Consider the following 27,444-nt stretch of genomic DNA (forward strand, 5'->3'; position numbering starts at 1 on the left):
GGCTCCCTTTGCTGAAGTGTCGAATCCGGCATCTCGACTGTCGCGACCTTGTTTTTTTGGACTCAGAATCAACCATAATGGCGTGAGAGGGTGGAGCTGTGGAGGAGCGATGGGTGGATCTGACTTAGAAGACGAGGACACCATCGGCAGGCAGCCTGTGGTCCGCCCCTAATTATGCATAACTTTAAGCTCTAATAACATGTAAACAGAGGAGTTGTGCTGATCTCAGTTACTGCTGCTGTAATGACAGAACATGGGTCTAAGTCTCCAAGGCAGGTATTAACATATTTATTACACCGTTAAGAGAACAACAATACCAGAATTATACTGCAAAGTTTCACAGACTGACAGACCATAGTTTACAGCCCAAAAAAGAATAAAAAAAAGAAACAAAAAGAAAAAAAATCAACAAGAAACCACAGTTCTGACATAGTAGACTGGAAAGCTCTCTAGAGGACACTGACTCTAGGCGATGGAGAGACCGCCCAGTGTCAGCCTACCACTAACCTGTGGTTTTCATGTCTCAATTAAGTATTGCACAACAACTTCAAATCATTTGAGCTCTTTTTTTTCACAATAAATTTTCTCAAGAGAACGCAAAAAATAAAAAATAAAAAAATAACTCCCACCCCTGAAGTTCAACTCACTCCCCCAGATTAATGCTACGGCCTTTGCTGTTCACTGTCGGCCCCACACATTTCCCCAATGTTTCAGGATAAGTAGGAAATTCAAATAACATTTCCCCCTATTGTGAAAACAGGCATGCCTAAATTCAGCCTTTTTTTTCATTTTAGTTTTTTACAAGCTCTTGCCTTTTGTGTATCCCCTCTTTTGAATTCATCGCAATGACAAGTCGACAAACGCTTTAGCGTGTCTTCACAACAAAGAAGAGAAGAGGAGAAAAAGGTGGGGGGGGGGGACAGGAGAGAAAAAAGAGCGAGAGAGAAACAACATTTCTTATCTGTGACCCTAGCTTGTGTCATTGAAACAAGATTCGACAACACTTTTCTTTAAAATTAGCACAATTTTTTCTTTTTTAAATCTGTTCAAAGAATTCAAACTCTTGATGTACTCTAAAAACGCCACAGGCATAAAGGAACATAACAAAAGTTGTTTTTTTTTCAGGTTTTTTTTTCTCATTTCTATTCATTTATGTTTCATTTATTTATGAGGTCTGCATTGTTACCAAGTAGTGATATGGTTTTGCAGCTGTATGAGCTTCAACTTTGGGTTTTTTATTTTCCTGTTCTCTTGTGCCCATTTGGTTTAGACTAGACCAGTATCAGCGCCGTGACTGATGCTCTTATCGTGCTGTAAGAGGTAGAGTGAGACTTGTTTGCCACCGAGGAATTTGTAGCAAAACACACATAGAGGAGGGAAGAAAGAAAAAAATAGAGCTTCTCAAAGAATCATCGATAATGTTTGTCTTTTTTTTTTTTTTTTTTTTTAAACCCAGGTTTTGCCCTGATAGTGATGAACACACACATTATTTGTTGTATACTTTCAAATACACTAGTGTTAAAACAGCTTGGCTGTTTCTTCACAGCTTCTGAGGAGTCGCTAGTAGGGTGTCAGACACCTTTTTGGATTGTTTAACCCTTTAGAGTCAAGAACGCAGGTGTGTATTTTAGTTAGACAAGTAAGGGAGAGATGAGGAAGTACAGAGGGAGCAAACAGCCCAGAACCTTTATGGGCCTCCACTTGTTCCTTGAGGTCAGAATTTGTAACGCGCTTCTGTGTAGCACCAAGGTGTTTGGGGTGAAGAGCCTTTGTGTGCGTCAGGATAAGTGCTCTCTTACTGCGAAGGAGAGGTTTGTTTGATTTACATTGAAGGTTTACAACAAAGCTGCGATTGATTAGCTATCCCAACAGCAAAAAAAAAACAAGAATGTACTTTGATATAAATAAACACAAAAACAACTGCAAATGGCATTGGTGTGAAAGCCCAGTCTCACATTCACCTCTTTGAGAAAAAAAGAACTAAACTGCTTAAAGCTGAAATGGACACTTAATCTGACACTTGTGCAATGAGAAAATGTACAAGATCAAAATATATCACTTTTTTTTTTTCTTCAAAAATGGTCACAGAAATCATCAGTGTTCATTAGTTATTATTGCTCCAAGTAAAATGTAACACTGCTGTGAAAACGTTCTTTATGTTTAAGTCACACCTTCTCATTTCACAATGTAAGATGAGTGCCGTCGGTTTCCAGAAGAGGATGAAAATAATTAACTGTTCTGACACTGACGTTGTTCCGTGAATGTGTGTAAACGAAACCTGCAGAAATAAATAACCAAATATACATGTGAACAAACCTCTTTTGAAAAATCGTTTAAATCAGGATTTTGGTCCTTGGTGTCAGTCTTTGGCTGTTTTTGGTGTTTTTTTTGTTTATCTCTTGTGTTAATACTGTGTGTTACCTGGTGCTTTTGCAGTGTTAAAGCTGTCAATCGGAGTCTACACCTCTGCATTTGGAAAGTTAGTTTGTTAGAATATTTTTTTTGTATTTTTTTGTCATTTTTTTGGTCGTTTTTTTCTTTTTTCTAAAAAATAACAAATATTTAACAAACGTTCAGTAATGTGCATGCACTGTCTGTAACTATTCAAAAAAAAAAAAAAAAAATATGGCCGCTTTTCTTATCATGTTGACAAGAAAAAAAAACTGGTGATTTTACAGTTTTCCCCCCAAATCCCCCAAAATGTGAGAACATATAATGCTATCACTACATACAAAATGGTTGATGAGTTATGGCTCTATACCGACAACACAAGTATGCTGAAAAGAAGCATGCCGAAATAACCTCTGTGACAGTGCAAATACATTTATGTATGTCCCTTGTACAAAACATTTAGGTTAGCATTCCGCGCAACATGCTAGTTCTCAGAAAAGATCTGGGTCGGACTCAAGTAGCAGCTCTGAGATATAGCTTGTGTCTTTTCTTGAGGACGAAGGGAAGTAAAACTTATAGAACTACGAGGGATCTACCACTTACACACAGAATAGAAAAGCAGCTTGGAAAAAAGATAACACTTCTTTTTTTATCTCGTTTTTCTAGAGAGAGTTATGAGGGAGTTGTGACTGGTTGAAGTACTATGCATTGTCACAATTGTCCAACACATATACAATAAATAACCATCGGTGACACCACAGGACAGAAGTCTTTAACACCATGACATCTACGGAAAAAGAATAAGAACATGAAGAAAGATGAAAATGTTTTTCAGACAGGAGGGGAGCTTCTGAGGCGCAGAATGAGTTCTCCACATGTAGGTTTCCAGCTCCGAGCCCGACGGCTGCTTTAATTTGACATTATTGCCGGCGGGTCGATGACTTCACTTCCTGTTTGAGAGCTTCTGCGACTCACCGAGCATGCACGTGCGAATTGTAGTCAGTACATCCTCCACATGTGCAGTGGGCAAAGTTTTGTATCTTGTCCAAGAATTCTTCCTTTTACATCCTTCAGGGAGACGGATTTGTATTTCCCAGCCCACTGACCTGGATATTATTACAAGTGAGAGGGAAATAACATTGGTTGAACAGCTGGCTCTGCTCGCAATCTGCTGCACATCTGCCCATTTCATGGCTGTCTGTGGGCCAGAGATTCAGTCCATCCCTCTCCTCTCTCCAGGCAGCAAACTTGTTTATCCATCCATCCGTCGGTTTGTCTTTCAGGGGTGTTTAAATCTGATATCGTTCTTTACAAAAAGTATTGATGACTTCACCCGTTCTGCTAGCTCGCTGTGTTCCCTTGGTATGCTGTTTGGTAAAATGAGGTTGACTAGTCTCATGTTCCAGGTACAGGAAGGAAATAATTCAAGGATGGGAAATAAAAACACTGGAAAAAAAAGAGGGGGTGGGGTGGTCAGATATACTTGTCTCGAGTTCACGGCTATCTCTGCTCAGTCTCTTAATATTTACAGGGAAAAAAAATAAGCTACAATGACAACAACATTAACAACAACGGGCACGACGACAAACGGACAACAAGAATAGCAAGTGTAACGATAAAAGGATGTCAATATTTAAATTCATTCATTCAAAACAAAGAATATCTTTGTGTTTCTTTAAAGTCATGGCAAGTCAATATGACCTGATTATGGACCTCCTCCTCCTCCTCTTTCTATGACTACGCTGCAAGATAGACAGAAGCATTGCCATCTCTTCCTGTTAGCCATGTAAGCTTAGTATCTTTGCAAGGCAATGCACACAGTCATGCTGTTTGTGGGGTTGAGGGCTGACTGTTTAGCCCCCGGGGGCCTTTGCCTCCATCCTCCGTGTGTGAGTCTCTTAACGCGGTGTGCCGTCCAGGGCAGAGGAGGAAGGGGTGCTCGGGGTGGAGGAGCGAGGGGTAGCAGCAGGTGGGGTAGCAGCCGGACTCCCAGTCCCGCTGCTCGGGGTGCAGGCAGAGGAGCTGATGGGAGCAGGGGTCTCTGACCCCGGGACGCCGCCCTGCTGCTGGCTAGCCTGCTGCTGCTGCTGCTGGGCCTGCAGGGTCTGACCACAGACATGGTGGTGCTTCTCCCAGTCCTTATGCTGGCAGAAGGAGCCGCAGTAGCGCGCCGTGTTGCAGCCGCTGCACGTCTCACTGGCTTTGCGGCCACAGTTCCAGCAGCTCTGACAGACAGATAGAGACAAATTTAACTAACACAAAAATCATACAGCAGAAGGATTTACAATCTAGAGAGCTTTCCACACAACCAGTTATTGGTGGCGGCCCAACACAATCAAAAAATCTGGCGCCACAAATCAATTTTATATTTTTCAGGGTTCCTACAATAATGGAAAACCTTGAAAAAGTCATGGTATTCACAGTCATGTTTTCCAGGCCTGGAAAAGTCATGGAATTAGTGAAAATCATTGAAACTTTTGCAAGTGTCATGGAATTTTTTCTATCTAATTTTTTTTATCTGCGTTATGAAATTGTTGGACAACCTTACACATAATGGAACATTACGGCAAATCTATCTTCTGTAGCCGCTGAAGTAACGTAACATGCATCGATGTTAGAAATCAGGTCCACATCTTTGAAATATGGAGGAAACAGATGACGTATACAACACACAATATTTCCACTGACTCTTTGTCAGATATGACGATTAACATAAATGTACTGTTGTCTTTGTGTATGCACATGAACACACAGTCACACCTGTTGATGTGTGCCTGTATGTGTGTATGTGTGTGTTTAGGGTACCAGCTGTTGTGTCCCATGCTGGCAAAATATATCCTCTGACTAAAATTAATTAGTTATTGGTAAATGATATCTTATGGATTTAAAGTCATGTAACCAGTTAAGAGTTTTTCATAATGAAATAACATATATGTACTAGTTATTATTCTGTATTTATTTTCATATTATGTTTTATTTAAGCTTTCTGAATTTTTTTACCTTCTTGTTTTTTCTTTTCTGGCATATAATTTTCAAAATGATTTTAAAAAAAAAAACAAACGTCAATTTGTTTACATTTTGTTTACATCACATACGTTTGAATCTGGTATATTTGAAAAATGCCAGGCAAGTAAAGCAAAAAAGAAAAGGAAAAGCATTATTATGGGTTCTTGAAAAGTCATTTAAAAGTTTGGAAATTTGGTCCATGAAAATGCGTGGGAACCATGATTTTTTCAAGCTGGACCGTTCATTAGGAGTGCTTGTGGACTATATATACCATTCTGCTATTGATTGCATCACACTCTCGGATGGATAATTGCTCCAAACAAAGATCTAGTGAACATCATGTGAAGATAAGCAACAGATATCAGCGCCCCATGCTGCACATTAACAGAACTAGCCTCTCTTTTTACAACACTTAAGCTTAAAACAAACCACAGGCAGATCAAAAACCCATCTCTGATTACACGTAGGGCCTCTTATACATCTTGGAAACCGCAGAGAGAGCATGTCAGGACGGCTGCATATCCACAGGAAACGAGAGAACAAGGTTACAAACAGCTTCTAAAAGTTTTCCTCTGGGGCACTTCTCTCTCATAAACATCACTCCTGCAATTAATGACAGATGTGAGCCATATTTCCCTCTCACTTAACTGATTAAACGTCAAGGTCTCTAATGGTGATTAGCATATAAAAGCCCCTTTCCTTGTTTCCTCTTAGCTGCATTGGTAACACCTTTCTATACATGCTAGCTAGTCTGTGGTAAAGAGAAAGAGGAAAGCGTGGGAAATGGATGCTTGATTGACCTTGTTTTGCTTTACTTTGCTCTCCCTCTCGACTACTAAATAACTTCGATTTGCAGGAACACTTTTAAAGCAAATAATCAGCTTTGATGCTACAATAATTTGCCTTTAATAATACGATGACAAAATACAAGAAACACTTCTTTGTAAGAGAAAATCCTTCATCTGTGTCATGTGGGAGTCACTGGAACAGCTGCCAAATAAAGTGTAGTCGAACTAACAACAGAGAGAAACCACAAGGATTTTGAAGTGGATTTTCCTACCTCGCTGGAGTCCTCCTGTTGATTGATGATGGAGAGCGCGTCCTCGGCTGCCTGCCGCTTAGCCTCGGCTACCGTGCGCTCCATTTTGGCCCGCTCGCTGCTGATCATCTCGTGAGCCTTACGCTCGGCCTCTGACACGGCCTTCTGCAGCTCCGACATAGCCTGTCGCTTCACCTCATTCACGGCCTCTTCTGGAAAGAGTGTGGACACAGAGGAAGTCAAGCCTCCCGTACCTGCAATGTAGTGTGCATTGTATCATCCTGTCGTCTGGTAGGTTATTTTCAATGAGTACACTGTTATGTTTAAGAATTCATATGTTTTATTCTAGTATACAACAGTTCTGAATATAAACTTAACAATACATTTTTTTTCTGAAATAACTGAAAAAGTTTCATTGAACAGCAGTGGTATCGAAGATTGTGCCTTCGAAAAGATAAATGGTAAAAGCTGTTTTATGTGCTAAATCTGTATCACATCTGGAAGACAGCAACCATAATCGTAAAACTGACACTTTCACTCATTTTTATGTGAGGAAAAAAACTAAGAAAAGACATGCTTTGTAGTTTTGGAGATGATGAGAATTAATTCACATGGCAGGGAAACTTATTTAGCTTTTGTCATTATTGGCTTTTGTTATTTCAAGATCAGCTGCATATAGTACCCTCTGGGAAACATCAGTTTTTTAAATGTGCATAATATATGATAGTGGGCAATTTAAGGTATACGATGCAGAATTTTTGGTTATTGTTTGTAAACATGCCGCCAGCAAAAGTGAAAGTAAAAGCCAACATTGCATTCACTTTTGTTTGATGTACCATCTTGCTATATTTGCGTTTTTCTGCGCTGTGTCTCTTAAGCCCACTTTACACTGCCTGTTCAAGGTGGAAAAATAACGTTACTCTGCCTCTATGTTCTTAAAAAAGGCACAAATTGGGGGAGAGAGATGTCTTCTTTTTGAGCCAGAAGTTTAGGCAGTTAAAATGCGAATATGGCATCCGAGTAAAAGGGACAGCCAGAAGGATGTGACCATGGGCGGGATGGGTGCGACATTTTGACGGCGTGTTATGCGCACAACCCACAGTGGAAGATTTAAAAAGCACTTAGCATTTAAGCTGTTATCTCAAAGAAGAAGAACAGAGGCCGTAAATGTCTGCAAATTTAGGGTATGGCACCAGAGGCCTTTTTGTATGTCTTGGGATGTTAAATGTGCCTCCCAATTTTTGTACATCTATACCGAATTTAAAGGTGAGGGCTTTTACTCTGAGAACCTTTAGGGGGCGTCATGGAACCTATTTGTAATAACACGTAATATGGATATAAATTCTTACCACTTTTGATATGTGTGCAAAGTACTATGAGTTTTTGAACACCTATACCCTCAAAAATGTGACTGAGTTTGAAAAATGAAAATCACAAAGATTAAAAGAAAAATTCCATGGATTTAAATAGGGTCCTCCTAGTGTTTGGTGCTCGGGCCCTAATAAGAAAATACAGGCAGAGGGCAGAGTCTCCGCAGAAAAATACAGTGCCACGCACTTCTAGTGGGTCAAAAGTGATGATTGACAAAGATGAATTATGTATGAGTCTTCACATTGTTTCTTAGGAAAAATATGCAAAATGTACCTTTAACATGGGGCACATTATTGTGTTTATTTCGATCATTAAGGCATTTAGGTAGAAGCGGTGACTGTGGCATGTTTAATCAGTTAACAGGAGATTCTCTAATGGGTCAATGTGTGATGTTTTAATTTAAAAAGTTAAAAGGATGTTATCTGAGGCTGAGCAAACTTAATCCATATTTCTTCCTCTGATTTGAAAAATATCCTCGAGAAAGCAGCGTAAGCCAATTAATCTCAGGTAATCAGTCAGAAAACGTGCTTTTGAGACGGAGTAATGTGTTATTTCATACTTGTTTTGTGTAATGAATAACCTTGCCGCGCGGGTGTTAAGCGGTGGAATTCCAACCAAACGTCAAAGCAAAAGGAGGGCTTTTTGTTTGCTCCCATCAAGCCTGTAACTTGACTAATTGTGTATGCAAATCAGGCAATTTATATTTAAATTATGCATTTCCATTGTGATCCCAGAGGCCCATGCGGTGAGGGGAAGTGGGAAACCGGTAGGACACCGTGCAAGGTGCTTGAATATTTATCACCAACTGTAAACATTTTGCCCATTTCAAACAGATGTATTCACCGCCGCACTCCATTGTGTTAAAAATCCTATTTTGCAATCCTCCCCGGGTCACATTTAAATCTGTCTCTCCTCAGCCAGAATATATGCGACTGAAGTGAAAAGGAAATACTGAGAAGAATGCAGAGAGAATGAAAAATAGCGAGCGCCATTTATCCTACAGACAAAAGATAAATACAGCTTTATGTCTGACAAATACGCCTCTCTTTCCTTCATTTCCTTTGTACACATTACACTAATATTACAACTGTAAGATCTGTTCTCAGTATCAGACAGAATGTGTGCTTTTCTATAGACAGAGACGTTTTTCTCTCCGTTGTGATTGAGCTAAATTTTCAAACCAGAGTGGTTTTGTCTTTAACCTACTGTGCTGCCTGAAGTCATGGAAATTGCCCTGGTGCCGTGTGATATATGCCTTGTGCATGGAATTGTGATTACACACCAAATGCCTCAGATGGAAGATCGATCAAAGCTGGCGAAGGGAGGAGAGTACTGGAGAGCAGGCAGAGTCTCGATGGTGATACTCAATTCAATTTAAATGCATATTGCTTGTTCTGAGTATCTCACACATCATGCTTGGTCAAGCAAGGGGACAATTTCTTTTCTCCAAGGGGTTTAAAAAGCAGATATACTGTATCACTGACTGTGAATACAAAGTGGATTCCTTGAACATTGAACCCTCAGCAGAAAAATTCTTTTAGTGTTTCAGGACAGCGTTAATGGTGATTGCAGCTGCACTCACAAATTTAAAGGATGCTGTTTGTGTACGCAAAACATTTTATGGCAGCAAATGTCAACCATTTGAAACCTGAGCCATGAGTAACTTATAAAGAAATCGTCCAAAATGTCACAAGAAATTGGGAAAAAGTTACAAGAAAATACGCAAAAAAAGTAAAGTAAAATAAAAAATTAAATTAAATAAAAAGAAAAATAAAATTGTAGAATTCTATAGAATCCTCCTTATTTTAATTTTATAAATAATAGTTAATAATCCACCCCACTTAATTTTCAGATAATTTCCCTGCTATCTTTTACAATTTCTTTTGCAGTTTGTGGGACATTGCTAGCTAAGCTGTTTATTATGTTTTTCCTGTGTTTATGAAGAAAATCAAACCAAATGAATGCTAAAGATGTCTGAATTCAGCAGAAGAAAGCTTGATGTCAATTCAGGTCTTAAAGGGTTAATGCAACAAATTAGCTGCAATACCTGATCTTTACTGGCTCTACGAATTTCCTTCTGCAATTTTACAACACTCTTGTTGAATAGAATAGCTGCAATGTCTGTTGCTAAGGGGATTACCAAAGTGCCAAAAGCAAAGACGATACCACGTCTTGCTACTGTACTTTAAACAGCAGAACCACCGGACCAGCTGTTAAAGCTGCTTGACCGTTATGTGACGAGTGCAATAAAATTGTTTTATGACTTGCCATCATTTTTGGAGTGTGTGGAGTGTGGTGGTAAAACTCTTATTTTTTTTACTTCCAACTGTATCAAATATAAATGATTCTCTAAGAGCAGCCTGACACATTAATTCAAGACTACCAGGAGAGGAAGCTGCAGACAGCCGACTACAGTGGGATGAGAGGGGAGAATGGGGTTTAAAGAAGTGCTTCTCATCCACTTCCAGCCCTGAGTCATCTGGTGGTTTCTACAAAGCAAAATGTCTTAAAAAGTGTGGAGAGATAAAGAGAAAAGACAGAAAGTGTGTGTGGTGATGGCAGGCATAGAAGTACTTCTCACCAGCTTTCTTCCAGATCTCTTCAGGGACGTAGCCAGACACAGGCCGGTGCAGAAGCTCCCTGTGAATTTCTGGGGAGAAACAAACACACAGCCATTGTAATCAGAGATCAAACAATGTTTTGCATCACATAGCACAAAAGATTGTGGAACAAATCATCATGTTGTAGAACCTGTTGGTTACCCTGATGTTTCTGTCAAAAGGTTTAAGGAATAAAGAAAAACATCCACTTTTTCTGTCAATTTGTGCATTAAGAAACCTGTTTACAAATGCCAAAAATCAAAGAAAAAAATCTCAAAACAGTTTTAACACCAGGGGAGATGGAAAAGTTGGTGTATCTGTAAAAGTTTAATGTCAGTAAGTGCAATGCATAAGCTGCTGTAAGCTCTCTTTGTTGCCTGTGGGTGTATTTTAACACAGAGCATGCACACAGAGCTGTTACCAAAACTCTTTCAAGAGCACACAGCTGTAATATTAATTGATCAAAACTCTATTTCAAATGTCCAGTATGCTCTCAGTCATTATACATCCATTGTTTTCCTACTGCTTATCTCAATCAACCTATTCCCAATATTCCATCACGGCAGTGGATGGAAAAGCACAATTGTTTTTGGCAATTTTTAGGCAATTTTCTGAAAATTATATTACATTTTTGCTGCATTTGTTAGGAAACTCAACTACTGATGCAATGAACTGGTGAAAAATAAAATGTCCTTTCAGGCTTTTCAAGGTTACGGGAACAGGAATATGTACAACTGAAAACCATCCGTACAATCATGAGAACATAGATGTCTGGTAGCAACACATACAAACTTAACAGCAGAGGACCTAGAATTGAACCCTGGGGAACTCCACATTTACTGTCATCCTCTCTAGACATAAAACTGCTGGAAAAAAAAAAAAACAGGTATGATCACTATGGCCCTGTCTAGAGCCAGTGACTGATTTGTCCAGTCAGTGTTACCGTAAAACAACATGGTAAACATACAGAAAACACAACTATTCTTATTTTTGTCTGAGAACAAACTAATGAATACATAGTTATGAATATTAGATACCATATATATCATCATACTATATATATCACCAATAGATTCCCTGAATCCTAAAAAGTGAACCTTTTAGAGAGCTAAAGAGAGCAGGTGTGACTAAAATGTTCTGCATCAGTTATAAAAAGACACATAAAGAAAGACAGAGGTTACTGAGACATGTTGTCTTACAAAGAAAAGTAAACAATAACTGTTTTAACTTACATGGCTTTCAGCAGTCCTGTTAACGTACACATACTAATTTCTTTGCTACTATGCCCTTTAATAACTCGAATACATGTACAGTATGTGTATTACCCTTACCTGGTGTTGCATTTTCCTGTGCTGCGGGGCTCTGCTGCCTTGACTGCCCACTAGCGCCGCCCTTCTTCAGCTCCTCAGCGTCACTGTATCGTCGGATCCAGTAGTTGAGCTCCTCGCGGTCAGCCTCCTGGCACCGCCGCAGTACTGTCAGCGAGCGCCTCGTTTTCTCCACCATGTCCATGATACAGTTCAGCAGCTGGTGGGTGACAGGAAGCGGACAAGGCGCTGAGTTTACACATAGAGATGGAGGGTTTGATTTCAATTCAGCAAGGGTGTATAGGCGGTGGGCTGGGATCTAAATGAAAGCCGACATCTGTCATGTCATTTCAGTTAGTGTCTCATTATTATATTCATCTGTATCCTGGAGTTTGGTAATGAAACATCACGCATATATTTTGGACGCACACTCAGCCTTAAAATGTTGATCAGGTTTGTCAGGTCTCCGCTTGACATCTTACTCACTCATACATCACTTTAGTCAATAATATATTTCTGTTATTACATTATGTGATTGAGTGATTCAGTTTTCACTGCATATCAATAACTGTAAGGTGAAACAGCATCACAAATGTGACATTAGATGTTACGTCACATCTCGTGAACATGGACTAGATTTAGAACCCTGAAGGAGGTGTATGTGTAAGCATCAATTTAGCTATATTGACAATGCATATTTGCAGTGGTGGAATGTAACTGTACCTAGGTACAAATTGGAGGTAATTGTATTTTACTTGAGTATTTTCTTTCCATGCCACTTTATACTATTACCCCGTTATATCTCACAGGGAAATATTGTATTTTTTACTTCACAACATTTATCTGACAGCTTTAGCTACTTTACAAATTAAGATTTCTGAATTAACACATAAGTCATTATTTCTATATTTGTTAAATAATTTTGATTTTTTTCAGTGTTTTCCCCTATTTTTATAATTTTGAGTTTTTGGGGTGTTTTTCCAATTTTTTTCTACTGTACTGAGCTTTTTGGGTATCCTTTTCTATTTTCTCTAATAATGTTTTGTTTTTATAATTTTGAAGGTTTTTTGTTTTGTTTTTTAATTTTGAGCTTGGGGTGCTTTTTTTTAATTTCTCTCCATTGGGTACTTTTACTTTTAATACTTCAAGTACTTTTTCATGACTTTATTTACTTACTCTTACTTAAGTAACATTTTCAATGCAGGACTTTTACTTGTAACAGAGTATTTTCACAGTATGGTATTAGTACTACTTCTTGAGTAAAGGAACTTAATACTTCTTCCACCTCTGCATATTTGTAGCACTGCAGGGAAACATATTCCCATGCATGCATACAGTTACATTTCAATTTTTATTTATTTAAAAAAACTAACTTTCAGTCTTGATATGCATGTAATGTTAAACCTCTTTTTTTAGATTATTACACAATATATTTCTTAGTTGTACAATAGACATGTACAGTTCTATGTGATATATAACAATTAAATATGACTGAAATGACAAGTTAGATAAACTCTGTTGCTAAGTGTATAGTAATAAAAAATGTTATTACTTTTCTTACATGGTCAAGGTGCTTCCATTCCTCAGCCCACTCTCTGTCGGTCAGCCTGTGATCAATCACTTCCTCCTGTCTGGTCCCTGTATGCATACCTACAAGAGAGAAAGAAAAGATAGATAGAAAGACAAACAAAGGGCAAGTCAGTTTGACACAGAGGATCAATGTAATATTACTTCATCACTCCCTTTCATCTGTTCTTTATTCAGTCCCTGGTTGAAACTCTCTATCCATTTCTTTGTCCTCCTCCCTCACTCCCTCCTTTTTCTTTGCTGTCTCCATATCTCTCTCCCACCCTGAGGGCAAGACTCAAATGACTGAGCTTCTTGTCCAATAAACATCCATCACATGGCGAGACATGGTAAATGTCTCTCCTATTTTTAGAACTGAGCCAACGTCGTCATTACAGCTTCATCAAGGCTCGGCCTGCGCAGAAAAATGTCTCTAATATGACGACACTGCGCCTAAATGTGCTTCTGTTGTGCGCTCATACATCTCACAGGGCATTACTTTGGTCAGCCGTCAGGTTGCAGCGGCCTCTGTGTTTCTGAGGCAGCAGGACGGCCTTGTGGTCAGAAAGACTGTTTATCAATCTGCTGCACCAACAAGCATCCACCAGGCTGAATGGACGCTGACTGATTATCAGTAATATTAAAGTGGATACGGATCTCAGTGGTATACAAAGAACTGAGAAGCCTGAGAAATGATGTAAAAATGATGTAACTGTTGTAACTGTTTACTTTTGTATAGAAAATCCTCTTTATGTTTCTCTTGGTACTATTACAGAATAAAAGCTTTGAGAGTGTGCCATGTAGTGGGAATGGTTTGTGTCTCAAAATCCTGAAGACATTCACATACGCACACACACACACACACACACACAGACACACAGACACACAGACACAGACACACACACACACACACACACACACACACACACACACACACACAGACCGTACTCCCCCTATAGCTCACCAATGGGCCTGGCTCTCTCCCGGATCTCCCGATGATTGGAGGCTGGGTGTCTGTAGGTGTCTCGGTAGTGATGAGCGATGGCCATGTCGTCGAGCCTGTAGTGCTGTGGAGGGAGTGGGCCCGGGTGTGGCAGGCCGTTGGGTTGGTAGGAGAGCCCATTGGATGGGCTGAAGCGCTGGGCGGGGCTTATGGTGCAGGGCCGCTTGCTAGGGTGAACATCTGGGTGCAGGGTGCCATCTCGATCGAAGCCGTTCTCTTTGGTTCTGGGTGGAAAGAAAAATCAAGAGATACGTTTTGAGCATTTCACTGTCGCCCCTCTCACACATACATCACAAACCTGAAATTACCTGGACATTACCTGGAGGAGCTGTATGCAAAAAACGCAAATGTCTGAATCAGCTGGACCGGGTGTTTAACTGACTTCATCCTGCTAGCTCCCCAGTACAAAATCTGTGTAATGTACAACTGAGCCCATGTGTGAATAGATCAGATGACTGAGCAAGTGGACATGTGATTCTATTACAAGGATCACACAAAATCGGAAGAAAACAAACATCCAAGGATGGGGAAGAAGGGTCATTTAGACAAAGGCAGCAACGAAAAATGTTTAACTAGGTCGAAATTGCAATCATCAGACAAATTCAAGGAATGTTAAGTCACAGGAGCCAAAGATTACCAAATTACAAACCGGCTACATGACTGAAGTGTAATCTGTGTCATGTCCTGCCTCCTCCTCCACCTAAACCACACAGAGCCAGCAGGTGAGAATGCTTCTGACACAGACAAGCTCCTGCTGTGTGCCAAGGAGACTGAAATCATGCCATATCAAGGTGCAACACATGCACGGTTTACAGTTCCCCAAAGGCTAAACAGCATATGCACTCTCATAGAACCAAAAAAAGTCTGCAAAAGAAGACCATAAACAAAGCTGTCATGATACAACGGCTCTATTGTGTATTGGTCACCATCAATTTGTGCATACCAAAAGTTTTGTCAAGCTAAGCACACCTAAGGATGCCAAAAAGAGCGCACCCAAGGAGCATCTGAGGGGACATCATCTGTTTATTTTTATCACTGTCTGCTGCACCCCTCCAACACTGCAGCTGCACGGCTTATGTTGATAAGTTTTTCTTCTAGTGAATGTTTCTATTAGACTCTTTTGGAAGAATCATGAAACAAGAGACACTGCTTTAGGAATATACAGAATTATTCCAACTAACTGTCAAAACTTTTCACTGTTTCCAAGTAAAATAAGACTGGATATGAGACCATATGTGACTGAGACGTCTGCTGTTGTTACCAGACTTGAACACATTCTTGTTGCAGTGAACGCCTGGCAAATAACAAAAGAACTCCAGAGGCACAGTCGATCAGTACAAACAGAAGAGAGAAATAAAATAAGAAGAGTGTGATGGTAATATACAATATGATACAACAGGATATGATAGGATAGGAAACTATTAGGGATGCATGATAATATCGGAACATCATCCATATTGGCTGATATTGGCTTTACAATGAAATATAAAGCACCGACCTACATGTTGATTTCTGCCAATTATCACAAACTGACATTTTTTTTTAATTGACAAAGTGAAATGTACAAAACATCAACCCTAAATTGAAGTGTTTTTCTTATTCTTTTACAATGAATGAACATTATATACACTGAAAAGCATTGTATCATATGTCACCATCTGCCTGTGGGCCATCACCATACGAGTTTGCATAATATGATGTTAATTCCACTACATAAGAGACTTGAAGATCACTAAAATTAGGTGGGAAAAAAGTGGATATATTGAAACTGGTATCTGTTATTGGCCAAGTGAATTTTTAAAGATGAGCATATCAAATATCAGCATAATATCCAATATTGTGCATCCCTAGATAAGATACGATACAACTTTATTCGTCAGTTTGCACTAAAATTCATTCTGCATCCTCAGACATCTCTGCTCATGAAGTTCACACACAAATTAGACGTACAATTCCACAAGCATATCACTCGGATTTTGTGAAAATGTCTGATGCAGAGTTTTTTTGTTACAGTTATTACACACAAAAGCTAAACTTGAATCATATTATTACAACTCTCCTGCCCTTTGTGCTGTAGTAAAGGCTTGAGTTGCCCTGCCGACAGACAAAAGAACCGCAGTGAACGGCTGTTTTCCTCATCGTCCAGGAATTGTTGCATTGAAAATATGTTCATTCCTACACACACACACACACACACGCACACATACCTAAAGTGTGTGCTGACAAAAATTATAGACACACACTTAACATACATACACACTAAAGCAGCTTCCAGGGGATCAGGTGGATTTTTGTTAGCCTGCTTCTGAAGATTAATGTGGCCAGGTGTGTTTGTGTGTGCGCATTCTGGCACATGTGTGTCTGTGTGTGCGCTCTCAGCTTTGTCAGTTCACAGTTAAATCTTGCAAGCCTCCCCCCACTATCTGCAATCCTCCACTTTCCTCCCTCTCTTTCTCTCTCTCCTCTTCCTCCCCATCTCTCTCTCCGATGAACAGATTGAACTTCTTAATGAGCTGTTTTTATGGGCTCCTAATGCTCATCCACAGCTCTCCATATGCTCTTTCCCTCCATCCGTCCGTCTCTCGCTGCCTCCCTCGACTCATCCATCCATTCTTCCACCCCCACCCTCCCGACCACACTCTTATCTCCCTAGCCTTCCTGCTGCAACAAGGTTTGCATCTACAGGCACTGGAGCACACACATGCACACACGTTTACAGTCACCTATACAATTCACTGATGTGTGCACATGTTTTACTGACTGTAGATACATATAATCCCAATTTACATGCCAATGCCCTGACATCTTAATACTTTTATTTACGGTATCAAAACCTCTGTCTGCAGGTGTAAACATTTCAGAATTTGGGTTCCCTTTGTCTCTATGATAATGTGATTAAAAGCATTTATTATGAGCAACCTTCATATACAAACAGTAGGAGATTCTTTTATTTTTTAATTGAACAACCCCCCTTTAGCTAATGTTAGTTTTAAGCGTCTTTGTATCTCACAGCAATATATATAAATATGAACCCCTTGAAAACTGGATCGACAGTTTCCTTGTGCTGTGCTGAGTTGCCTTTCATAAGCTATTTAACCCTTGAAAGCACGCTTGTTGCCTTTTTTGCTATGTTTTTAAAAGAAATCAAACCAATTTGTTAAGGTTTCAAAAGTTTAAACGCTTGTGAAAGGTGTCAGAACATTACACAAGAAACTGATATTGATACGAGTTTAGCTCTCAGGGAGTAAAATTCCTTCACTTGCCTGGAAGACTTTTATTGTGAAACATCACATAGGTGTTCTATTGACAAAAGCAACAGATTAATCTATGAGAAGAGTATTTCTCTTTAAAGGAGAAATTCAACGCTATAGAGTGTTGAGTATAATTATATTGTGTGTCACTGATGGAATTAATGCTGTGAAAATATGCTGAATTACAGTGAATCCACTTTGCAAGCTATTACAGTCCATATACCAGCAATTTCTCACTCTGGCTATTATTTAAATGTGGGCTTTGTTAGATAATTATGGTATACACATATATATTTTTTCCCCTCATATGGATATTCCTGGTCAGACTCCTGCAGTCTATGGTATTACTCAGGATGCATTGATAGTGCATTGTTGTGTGTAATTAAGGATTCCCATTCAAATTCCAATATTCCGACACAGGGCTCCAATAAGCGGGAACGTAGAGCAGAGGTAAGCAGAAACCAGAGGTGCTTAGCCAGCCGTATTGGTGCTGGAGCCTCATCTGTAAGTGTTATCAGCCCATCTCCCTAGGCACACACACTCAGACTCAGACTCACACACACACACACACACACACACACACACACACACACACTCGCACCCAAACATGAACAGAGGTGCACATACATGAACAATCCTCACACCGTCACACTGGATCGAGAATCATACATGCACATTCACACAAACATTTTTTTCCACTGAATACAGATGCCTTCTTACTTTTTCTCCCTCTCCATATATTCTCTCCCTCACACACATTTACACGTACACCTTTTCCCCTAAGCTCACTCCCCTATGCACCAGACAGCCTGCAAATATGCAGGTATTACAGAAAAAGTCTGCCTATCCAACTGTTGGGGGAAAAGAGAGGCGAGAATTATTAATATCGCTTTTGGCATTTTTGTCCCTCAGCAAATATAAAAAGTACATTTTCCTCTCCCCTGCCTGTATTAAAAATTTCAGCCCCCCAGAGGATTACTCTCTATTTCAAAAGACCCTGATGCATACATTGTTCTCAAACTCACAACAAACACATACTTCTTGCAGAAGTTAAAAACGCTTATTAATGTTGAATGAAAGAATTTTTGCACATATGCATATCTAATTGCATTTATTTGCCCCCTGAAACCTCAGCAAGTGTTTTAAAAACACAGAAAGAGGGCAATGAGCAACTTAACCAGAAATGAACCAAAATTTAGCAAGAAACTGGTTAACATTTACTAGAAAAGTACCTGAAATTATTACAAAAAATCAAAAGAGCAAAAATGGGAAATTTAAAAAAATTAACAATAATTATATATTTTTTTTCCTGTAATCTAATTTGAAATATATTATTAGATTTATTATATATATGCAACTTTCTTAATAATTTCCCCTAGATATTTGATCATTTGCTCATGATTCTCTCTTTTCTATCTAATTTAAAGTCATTTCTTACAATTTTTTTGCAATTTGAAGGACATTCCATGGTAAGCCTTTTTCTCCCATGTTTTTGAAAGAATCTAACCATTAGCTCATGTTTCAAGCGTTTAAATGAGTGTGAGAGGTGTCTAAATGCAAATCAAGAAAACTGTTGTCAATCCCGGTTTTAAAGGCTCGTAGTCGCAGATATATCTGATAAGTAAAATCGTTTTGAAAAGCCTTTTTCTGATGAAATGCATACAAATCTATGCAATGATTCTGGTGTTACCTTTTTAGTTGTTTTGCAGTTAAAAATGTAATTTTTGAGTTGGGAATGACCCAAAATGTTAAACATGCGCACATCTCGCTGTCGGGCTGGTTGGGTTTTGTGCTTGTTTCCGTATCTGCTGCTTCGGGGGAAGACTGTTGGAGGGAGGACTATAGGTTTTTACAGTGCTGTGTGTTCCTGGACGGCACGTCTCAGTGCTTGTCCATTAGAGCAGAGAACATTGAGTCATTACCACAGTCCATGACAACAAACGGATGTAATGATCTGGCTGGGGTTAGGGAGTTGAACTGAAGCAGGGAGAGACACACAGGCACACACTGAACTCACACACCCGATCAAGCATGGAAGTAAATGATAACTTACACAGACTACAAATTCATACTCATTCATCGACACATTCACACTTTTCACTAAGGCAAAGCTGTCTTCCTTCGTTTTTTTCTATCCTTGGGATGTGTGTGTGTGTGTGTGTGTGTGTGTGTATGTGTACTTTCCCCATCTCTTCCTCTCCTCAGTTCTGGCCCATTAAGAGCAGGAGCTGGGAGCTGCGATGTCCAACAGAGCACGTCATGAGGCCCGGTGGCACACTGACAGACACTTCCCATACATACATTAACACATCACACTATTGCCTTGTATTGGCTCAGCTTGTGTCTGTGGAGCCATGTATGGCTTCATGGGGGATGCAGGCAGACTCAAAGAGACTCATGCATGAGATCAAATAATAGAGAAAAAAAGTCTCAGCTGCTTTAATGTTTGGATTCACTCACCTGTCTGGCGTCCTTCTCTTGCCGTTCTCGTTGACGTCCAGCAGGAGTTCGGACGAGTCCACTGGGGAGGTGGTGCTGGTGTCCAGGAGCAGCTGCTCGTGCTGGGCCAGGTACTGAGCCGGGTTCTGCTTGGCCAGCCTGGCACAGTGCAGCAGCTCCCTCTGAAGCAGTGGCAGGTTGGCCTACAGAAGGAAACAGCACTGTTAATTATTTCCAGGACTTTACAGAATGTAACTGTAATATTGTGCAATAAACTACTGTCAAGATGATGCAGTGATATAGATATAGAGAAACTGTGATTATTTTTAGGATTTTACAGGATGTAACTGTAGTATTTCACAATAAATTACTGAAAAATTGGTACAGTGATACAGATACTATGATGATGTTTTGCAGGATGTAACTCGTCTTCACCAAGCCCTTATACTGTAAGATTTTTTTCATACCTTGAAAAATAAAATCTAAACTTTAAAAAGAATAACAATTTCATTTTTTTCAAGGAAATGAATAAAATGATACGGTATATTCCTACTGTACGTATTTTTGAAAAGTTTTCCTAAAACCCTTTACATAAAGAAGGCCTCTCGACCCCACTTGAAGCTTTGGCGACTCCTAATGGGGGTCGGAACCCTCATGTTGGGTACCAGTGTTTAAAGTAACGCTGCAACTGTGTCTTGCAGAGAAGCAAGGATATAAATATCACATCTGCCTTTTTTCCCTCTCAACAAATGCAAAAAATGACTCGCTCAGTTGCTCACTCTCTTTCTAAGATGTTTCCTTTTGGGCTAATTTGGGAAACAGAGACAATAATCTATCAGATTCTAAGCTGAGCTGCTTTTACTACAACATTTTAAACAGATCTTGTAGGGAAAAGATAAAATAAAGATTCAGAAATGCATAAAACATAAAAGACACATTAAATTGTGTGTGCATCGTTTTAGGGGTAATCAAAGTCAACTTAAGCTCTTCAAAAAGGACATACAGTTGGTATATTTAACTTTTTGTCAGTGCAAAATATAATATGTTGATGATTTATATTACAACAAAGACAAAGTTAGGATTGCTTTAAATTAAAAATTAAAGTGTACCGCTCTAAAATTTCACTGTTGGTTTTCAAGACACATAAACCTGGAAATGTGTTTTCTATAGAAAGTATAGAAAACAAGTATAAAAATGTTATGAGTCTTTTCATTCCAATAACACCAATTTGAGTTAAGAAGAGATCCATTTCTTCCACATCATCTGACCCGTATTTGCTCATTACTGCTGACCCACCGCCACTTCCTGTGACCCAGAGTGCATTAACACCCTGAGAGTTTTCTCTGTGGCATCTACATAAAGACACAGCAGCTATTTTCGATCTCTTTGACATAACAAGGGGGGTCTGCTTTCTTGTGTGGAGTTACAGGGTCATGCAGGTATGTGCGCACCGACTTCAAAGACATCTGATGGGGCGCATTTTGAAGCAAGAAGATGAAAGTGTTGCATCAGGCAGGTTCAGAAAGAGAGGGGGGCAATTTTGGCGAGGTGCATCACAAGAGCCTTTGGAGAAGCCATCTTTGGAAGTTTTTTCAGTCTGTTAATCTTTGTTTAGTCCTCAATAAAATAATCTCCCTCTAAGTCCCCTTGCTTTATTGTTTTCCTTTCCTTATTTTTCCAGTTTTATAATCTATAGGCACATTTCTTTTGTCCTGATCTACATTAGCTCACAAATTTGCTTCCAAATTTTAATTTTAAGTACCTAATTATGATTATTAGAAACAGTAATAGTAATAGAAATAGTATTTTCTGGACAGTTTTCCCTGGCGTTCTACCGAAATAGTTTTCTAAATGTATTCATTTGTTGAAATTTGCATTTCTATGAATGCAGCACAAGAAAGGTGACGTCAATCCAGGTTTCAAAGGGTTAATTTCTTCAAATACTTTATATGTTAAAAGGATAAATGTAAAGTACGTAGTCATTGAATGTACTCTTTAAATCCATTAAACATAAATTACTCAATCTGGATAGGCTTCAATGATCAGAAGCATTTTTTAATCAATACACAATAACTGTTACTGTATTACCAGTTAATCCATTTAAACGACATTAACATTTTTTATTTTAACTAACCTACTTCAATTTTGTGGAATCTGTATTTAAAATAAATATAATTAAAGTGAATGTTTTTTTTTAAAGTGCATCTTGTCTTTGCCAGGTGCAGAAATAAGACTTCCAAAACACAGCATTGATTTGTTCAGTCGGTTTTATAATCATACGAAAATCCCTCTCCAGTAATTGACTGTAGTAAAAGAAATGCCAAGCCCTGGCCTACGCTTTACCTGCCTGAGTTAATGGTCCGTTAATAGTTTATGATCGTAATTACCCTCTGAAAAAAAAGAGCATAAAATAGATTGCTTTGACCCCGGTGAACTCATCTTTCATTAATTAGAGGTCATTCTAATTGCCAGAGATGTGGGATGCATTAACAAAAAAATACTGAGTCAAGAAATGCAGACCGGTGAAGAGACTGGATCATTTTTCATATGACAAAGTATGGGCCATTTGCTTCTGTGTAGTTATGGTAACCAACATCTGCACTTGCATAAAAGGAAAAAATTCAAGTAGTGTTCAGCAGCCACAGCTAAAAATGCGCCCTGGATGATTTATTGTGAAAATACTGGATCTGTCATTTTGTCAAACGGTGCCAAAAAACTATTCAGAATATGCCACGTTCAGGGTACACTGCACTTCATCAACTTCTGCGTAATTTGCAGTTGGAGGAGAATCTGGGAGTCTTTCTGCACATCTATATTGTCCTATTTTAGTTATTTCCTCTCTCTCTCTCTCTTTAGCTGTTTATTCCTCTGTCTCACAGCGCTCCTCTCACTTCAGAACCACACAAGAAAAACAAAACACTTGACAGCTATGACTTAAAAAACTTGAAAACAGAAAAACATTGTTACTCTGCGAGCCTGTTGTCTCGTGTGGCAGGCAGCCCGCCAACACATCACGTCACTGGCGCTCTGTGGTTTATGATTGCCTCCTTCCAGTAAAGAGTCCCAACCAATTTGTGGTTTAGTATTAAGAGAAGGGGAAAGGAGTTGAGTGGGTTTGGGTGGAGTTGGGGGGGTCGGCTTGGTCTAACATTAGCGTAATGAAAAACTCTCAACCCTGACGCGCATTGTTGCAGCTGTGCTTTGACGCACCTATAAAAGCTCCCCTACACCTCCAACTGCTCTCTGCTACCATATGGTAGCTGGCATTAAAGGCTCCGCAGTGGGAAGACACTAAAATTAGACTGGGGAGAGAGAGGCAGAGAAGGAGCGGTGAAAAAAAAAAAAAAAAAGAGTTGCATCTTTGATTCCGCAGCCATCCCAGTGATACACTAACCATCTGGCGAGGTGAGGAGAAGGGAAGGAGGGACTGGAGGATGGATAGACGGGGAACAGTAAACAGAGACAGGAAAGGGATAAAGACAGAAGGAGGGAGAACAAATGAGAAGGTGAAGAAGATAAAGAAAACTTAAGAATAAGGGAGTGATGTGATGAAGGAGACAGGGAGGACACAAAGTCCCTGTTTGTGTCGTTAATAGACAGCAATGGAGACTCTACTGGGACCAACAGCACATCCACGCAGGACCTCAGTGGATAATAAAGGCTTGTGAATGTCAGTTTGCACATGCACACATCTGCAAATCCACACGCGTACAAAGTGAGATGATATTGTGTTCAGAGACTGTCTCATTTCCACAAATAAAAATTTACCAAATTTACCTCATGCCTGTCACGCAGATACACAGCGATGGAGAGGAGGGTCGAATAGATACATGATGGAGAATACATAAAGAGAAAGATGTGTACAGAGGAATTGGTGATACAGAAAAAAATGAGTAAAAAAAACTAAAAACCCCCAATATAATAGAGTTTACTAAGTGTTTTGACAAACAAAGCTAATGCAGAAATGCTTTTATATACCATAACAATATATACAATAATATACATATACATAATATACATAAAAGGCAATACAACAGAAAGCCAAAACCAAAATTAAAAAAAAGGACAAATAATGCAAGATGCAGGACGCAAAATGTCAGTATAAAACAATAAAAATAAATAGACCAAAAATAACAAGAGCAATAAAGCCACAAATAAAAGGAAATAAAATAAATAAAACATTAATAAAATTGGTAAAACAAATGGAAATAAATAAAAAGACAACATTACATAAAAGTCAGTCTATAAAAATGGATTTTAAGACGTGATTTGAAAGAAGTCACTGATTCCGCGAGCCCTATCTCCTCTAGAAAAGAGAGAAAACAAAACCGAGCCTGTAATAGAAACAAATGAGCTCTGTGCTAAATGTCACGACCATCCCTGCTCTCCATCTCTCAGTACCACACTGATATTGATCTCAGCCTCACCTAGACCCCATAACATGATCTGAACTGCTGCTGCACACTACATCCCTCAATATAACCCCCCCCAGTCCCATTTGTCATGTTTGAATACCAAAACAAATCACACCGCCTCCAGTCTCACCTCCAGACTGCTTTAGTGCCTCAAATCCTGGCAGACATTCAAAATATGCACCTATCTGACACAAACAGCACAAATGCACATAAATGGCCACTATTTCACCTGTAGATACAAACAGAAAATTGGCCATCCCTCTCCAGGTTTATATCCTAGACTGGAGTAAAGCAATGCCGTTGGCAACCGGTGACAAATGGGCCATAGTGAGAGCACGGCTGGATGCTTAAAAGAGTGCTGGTAGTATACCATGCTAATGGCTGAAAATGGGAAATGCTGGCAGAAGATGTGGCTTAGTGGGATGAAGAATCAATGGTAAAACATGCTTCAGAGAAAGAGGTGGAAGAGGCTGGAAAGAAGCACAAGAACATTGGGCCACAACCACACTCTCTGTGCTCTGCTCCGCCACATGTTAAGCAAAACAACCTACTTCTTTCAGTTCACATACTGTACAGAAAAATTATTAGACACATTCCAATATCATTTTTTGCCATACTGATACCTGAACTTGCTTTTCAGCAAGGGGTGAGAATCGCCAGAAGCTCCACAATACGATATTGTACTAATACTTAAGTCACAATGTCATCACGATAAGTCGCAATACAATATTATCACAATGCTTAAGTCATGATATTATCAAGATACTTAAGTCACCTTTTTATCACGATACTTAGTCACAATATTATCACGATTAGTCATGATACAATATTATCACATTACCTACGATATTATCACTATATATTTATATATATTTCATATATTTAAGTCATAGTCAATTTTATTACAATACTTATGTCACAAAGCATTATTATGCAATTTATTACTTTTTTTTTTAAACTGCAAATGATGTCTCCAAAAGAAAACTCTGTCAATATCTGTTAAACATAATAAGATGAAGTTTTTAAGTCTGTTCATCTCATTAAAACTATTTTTACTGCAGCAAAATGTATCTAGTGGAGTAAAAAAAAACAACTGATTTTATTATCCAAGTGGGCTACCAAAGATTTACTATATTTTTGCACAAAAAAAAGATCACAATGCTATGCTGTATCAGGTTTTTCCCCCCTCCACTATAATTGGCCGATACCAAGTAGCAGTCCAATACATTGTGTTTAAAACAAACAAGAAAAACAGCTGTACACTGCTAACCCTGTATAGATGTGAAATATTGCTATCATTGTTTATGGCATGGCTCACATGCACTAATGCACTCTGGGCCACAGTTGCTAACTTATGGTGAAACAGAATGAACCTAAAAGAGTGAGGTCAGGTGTGAAACAACGTATAAACTGCTCAGTTTGGAGAAGAGAGAAACCGATTAAGCGAGAGAAAGATCTACTGTTTTAAAGCGGCAAACTAATTGATGTCCAGGAAAATTGCTGTTTTATTCTACTTTAAAAGCACTTAATAAATTACTTGGTGTCAGATTGGAGCATAGACTGCACATTTGTCGATACCTGATCCAGCATTGTAGGCAGTGTCTGAGGCAAAGTTGCAAGCTTTTGATTAAACAGATCGAATCGAAAAGAGTGAGATTATCCTCAGTGTTGAAAGGGCTTATCAAATTTTTTTATTTATTAGACGAGAGAAACAGACAGACTGAGCAAAAGAGAGAAACAGACGATGTGAGGGACGAAATGAGAGTGACAGTATTTTGTGAAATTGCAAAGAAACTGAGTGAGAAGGAAGTTAGAGAAAGAGGTTAGGGGGAGATACAAGAGGGACTCCCAAAATAGGGAGAAAATAGGGTTAAATATCATGAACATAAGTATGCACATCTGGATCTGGGTTGGCTAAATGTTTTCCAGATTTGGTCGATCAGGCAGGCAGGCAAAGCCTCTGTAGTAACTGCATATTTAAATATCTACCTTCAGAAAGGGTATGACGAAAGGTCGCAGAGGGAAGTTGGTGGCTTCTTGGAGCTTGGAGTGAAATTCTTCGATGGTTAACGTGGAATTCTGGAGGAGAGAAAGAGACAGGGAGAAAACACATGAATCCATGTGGAAGGCATTAAGTGATAATATTACTTATTGGAAGCTAAGCTATATCCTGGCCTGGAGTGAATGTTTCGGGTTTTGTAATAGGAAGCATATGGGCAGGCCGCGGCGAAGAGAGCCACAGAAAACAAAGATGCACATCTCTGGAAATTAACAAAACAAATACACATGCAGAAGTCACGTCATCAACAGCTATGCTGCATGAGGAAGAAACGTGCAAAATTTATTCTTTAAAACCAAACATGCTGTTTTTAACGTGGGCTTCAGTGTGAGTTATTTGCTCATTTAATAACCAATCATTTCCTTACTTATCTAAACACTGAAGTGCAGATTCATTGTTTGAAAACTTGCTGTTCTTTAAATACAGTCTATTTTTACACTGGGTCTTCTTGTTTATTATGAGAATAAAGAGTGACAAAAAATAGTTTGAAAAAAACACATCTCAGGACACAAAATGACCAAAAGAAGACACAAATTATTTCAGAGAAAATAATAAAAATAGACACAAAAAAAAGAAAAAAAAAAAACACTACCAAAAAAAAAAAAGACAAAATCACTTCAGAGACCTATATGACTAAAGACTCACAAAATAACCTCAAAAAGACCTGGATGACTTCAAATGGACACAAAAAACTACAAAGAGACACAAAATGACTGAAAAAGACAGAATTATCTCAAAGAGACCCAAATGACTACGAAAATCCATACAAATCCACTCTAAATAGACACAAAACAACTACAAAGAGACACGACCAAACACAACACTGAAGTACCTGAAAGAGATGACTACATATCAACACAAAACAAATACAAGAAAGCACAAAGCCATTGAAAATGATACAAAATTACAGAGATGACTACAAATAGACACAAAACAACTACAAGGAGACACAAAAGTACCAAAAAAATTCACTTAACGACCTCAGAGAGACCCACAT

The 27,444-nt window shown here is 39.0% G+C and overlaps 1 protein-coding gene across 4 annotated transcripts in view; it reads right to left on the reverse strand.

Moving 5' to 3' along the window:
• Positions 1–278: 278 nt before the first annotated feature.
• Positions 279–27,444, reverse strand: part of runx1t1 (RUNX1 partner transcriptional co-repressor 1) — an 85,761-nt gene continuing 58,595 nt past the window's right edge. The window contains exons 5-12 of one of the 4 annotated variants that reach the window (XM_042506299.1): positions 26,378–26,467; positions 19,995–20,176; positions 14,245–14,507; positions 13,276–13,364; positions 11,739–11,934; positions 10,389–10,457; positions 6,458–6,648; positions 279–4,616 (exon numbers count right to left, since the gene is read on the reverse strand). In XM_042506299.1, coding sequence (XP_042362233.1) covers positions 4,290–4,616; positions 6,458–6,648; positions 10,389–10,457; positions 11,739–11,934; positions 13,276–13,364; positions 14,245–14,507; positions 19,995–20,176; positions 26,378–26,467 — 1,407 coding nt within the window. In that variant the 3' untranslated portion in view covers positions 279–4,289. Of the gene's footprint in view, positions 4,617–6,457; positions 6,691–10,388; positions 10,458–11,738; positions 11,935–13,266; positions 13,365–14,244; positions 14,508–19,994; positions 20,177–26,377; positions 26,468–27,444 lie in introns of all 4 variants that reach the window. The other 3 variants (XM_042506297.1, XM_042506298.1, XM_042506296.1) reach the window with 3 other exon arrangements.

Source organism: Plectropomus leopardus, chromosome 18 (genome assembly GCF_008729295.1).
Source record: "Plectropomus leopardus isolate mb chromosome 18, YSFRI_Pleo_2.0, whole genome shotgun sequence".
Lineage (NCBI taxonomy): Eukaryota > Metazoa > Chordata > Actinopteri > Perciformes > Serranidae > Plectropomus > Plectropomus leopardus.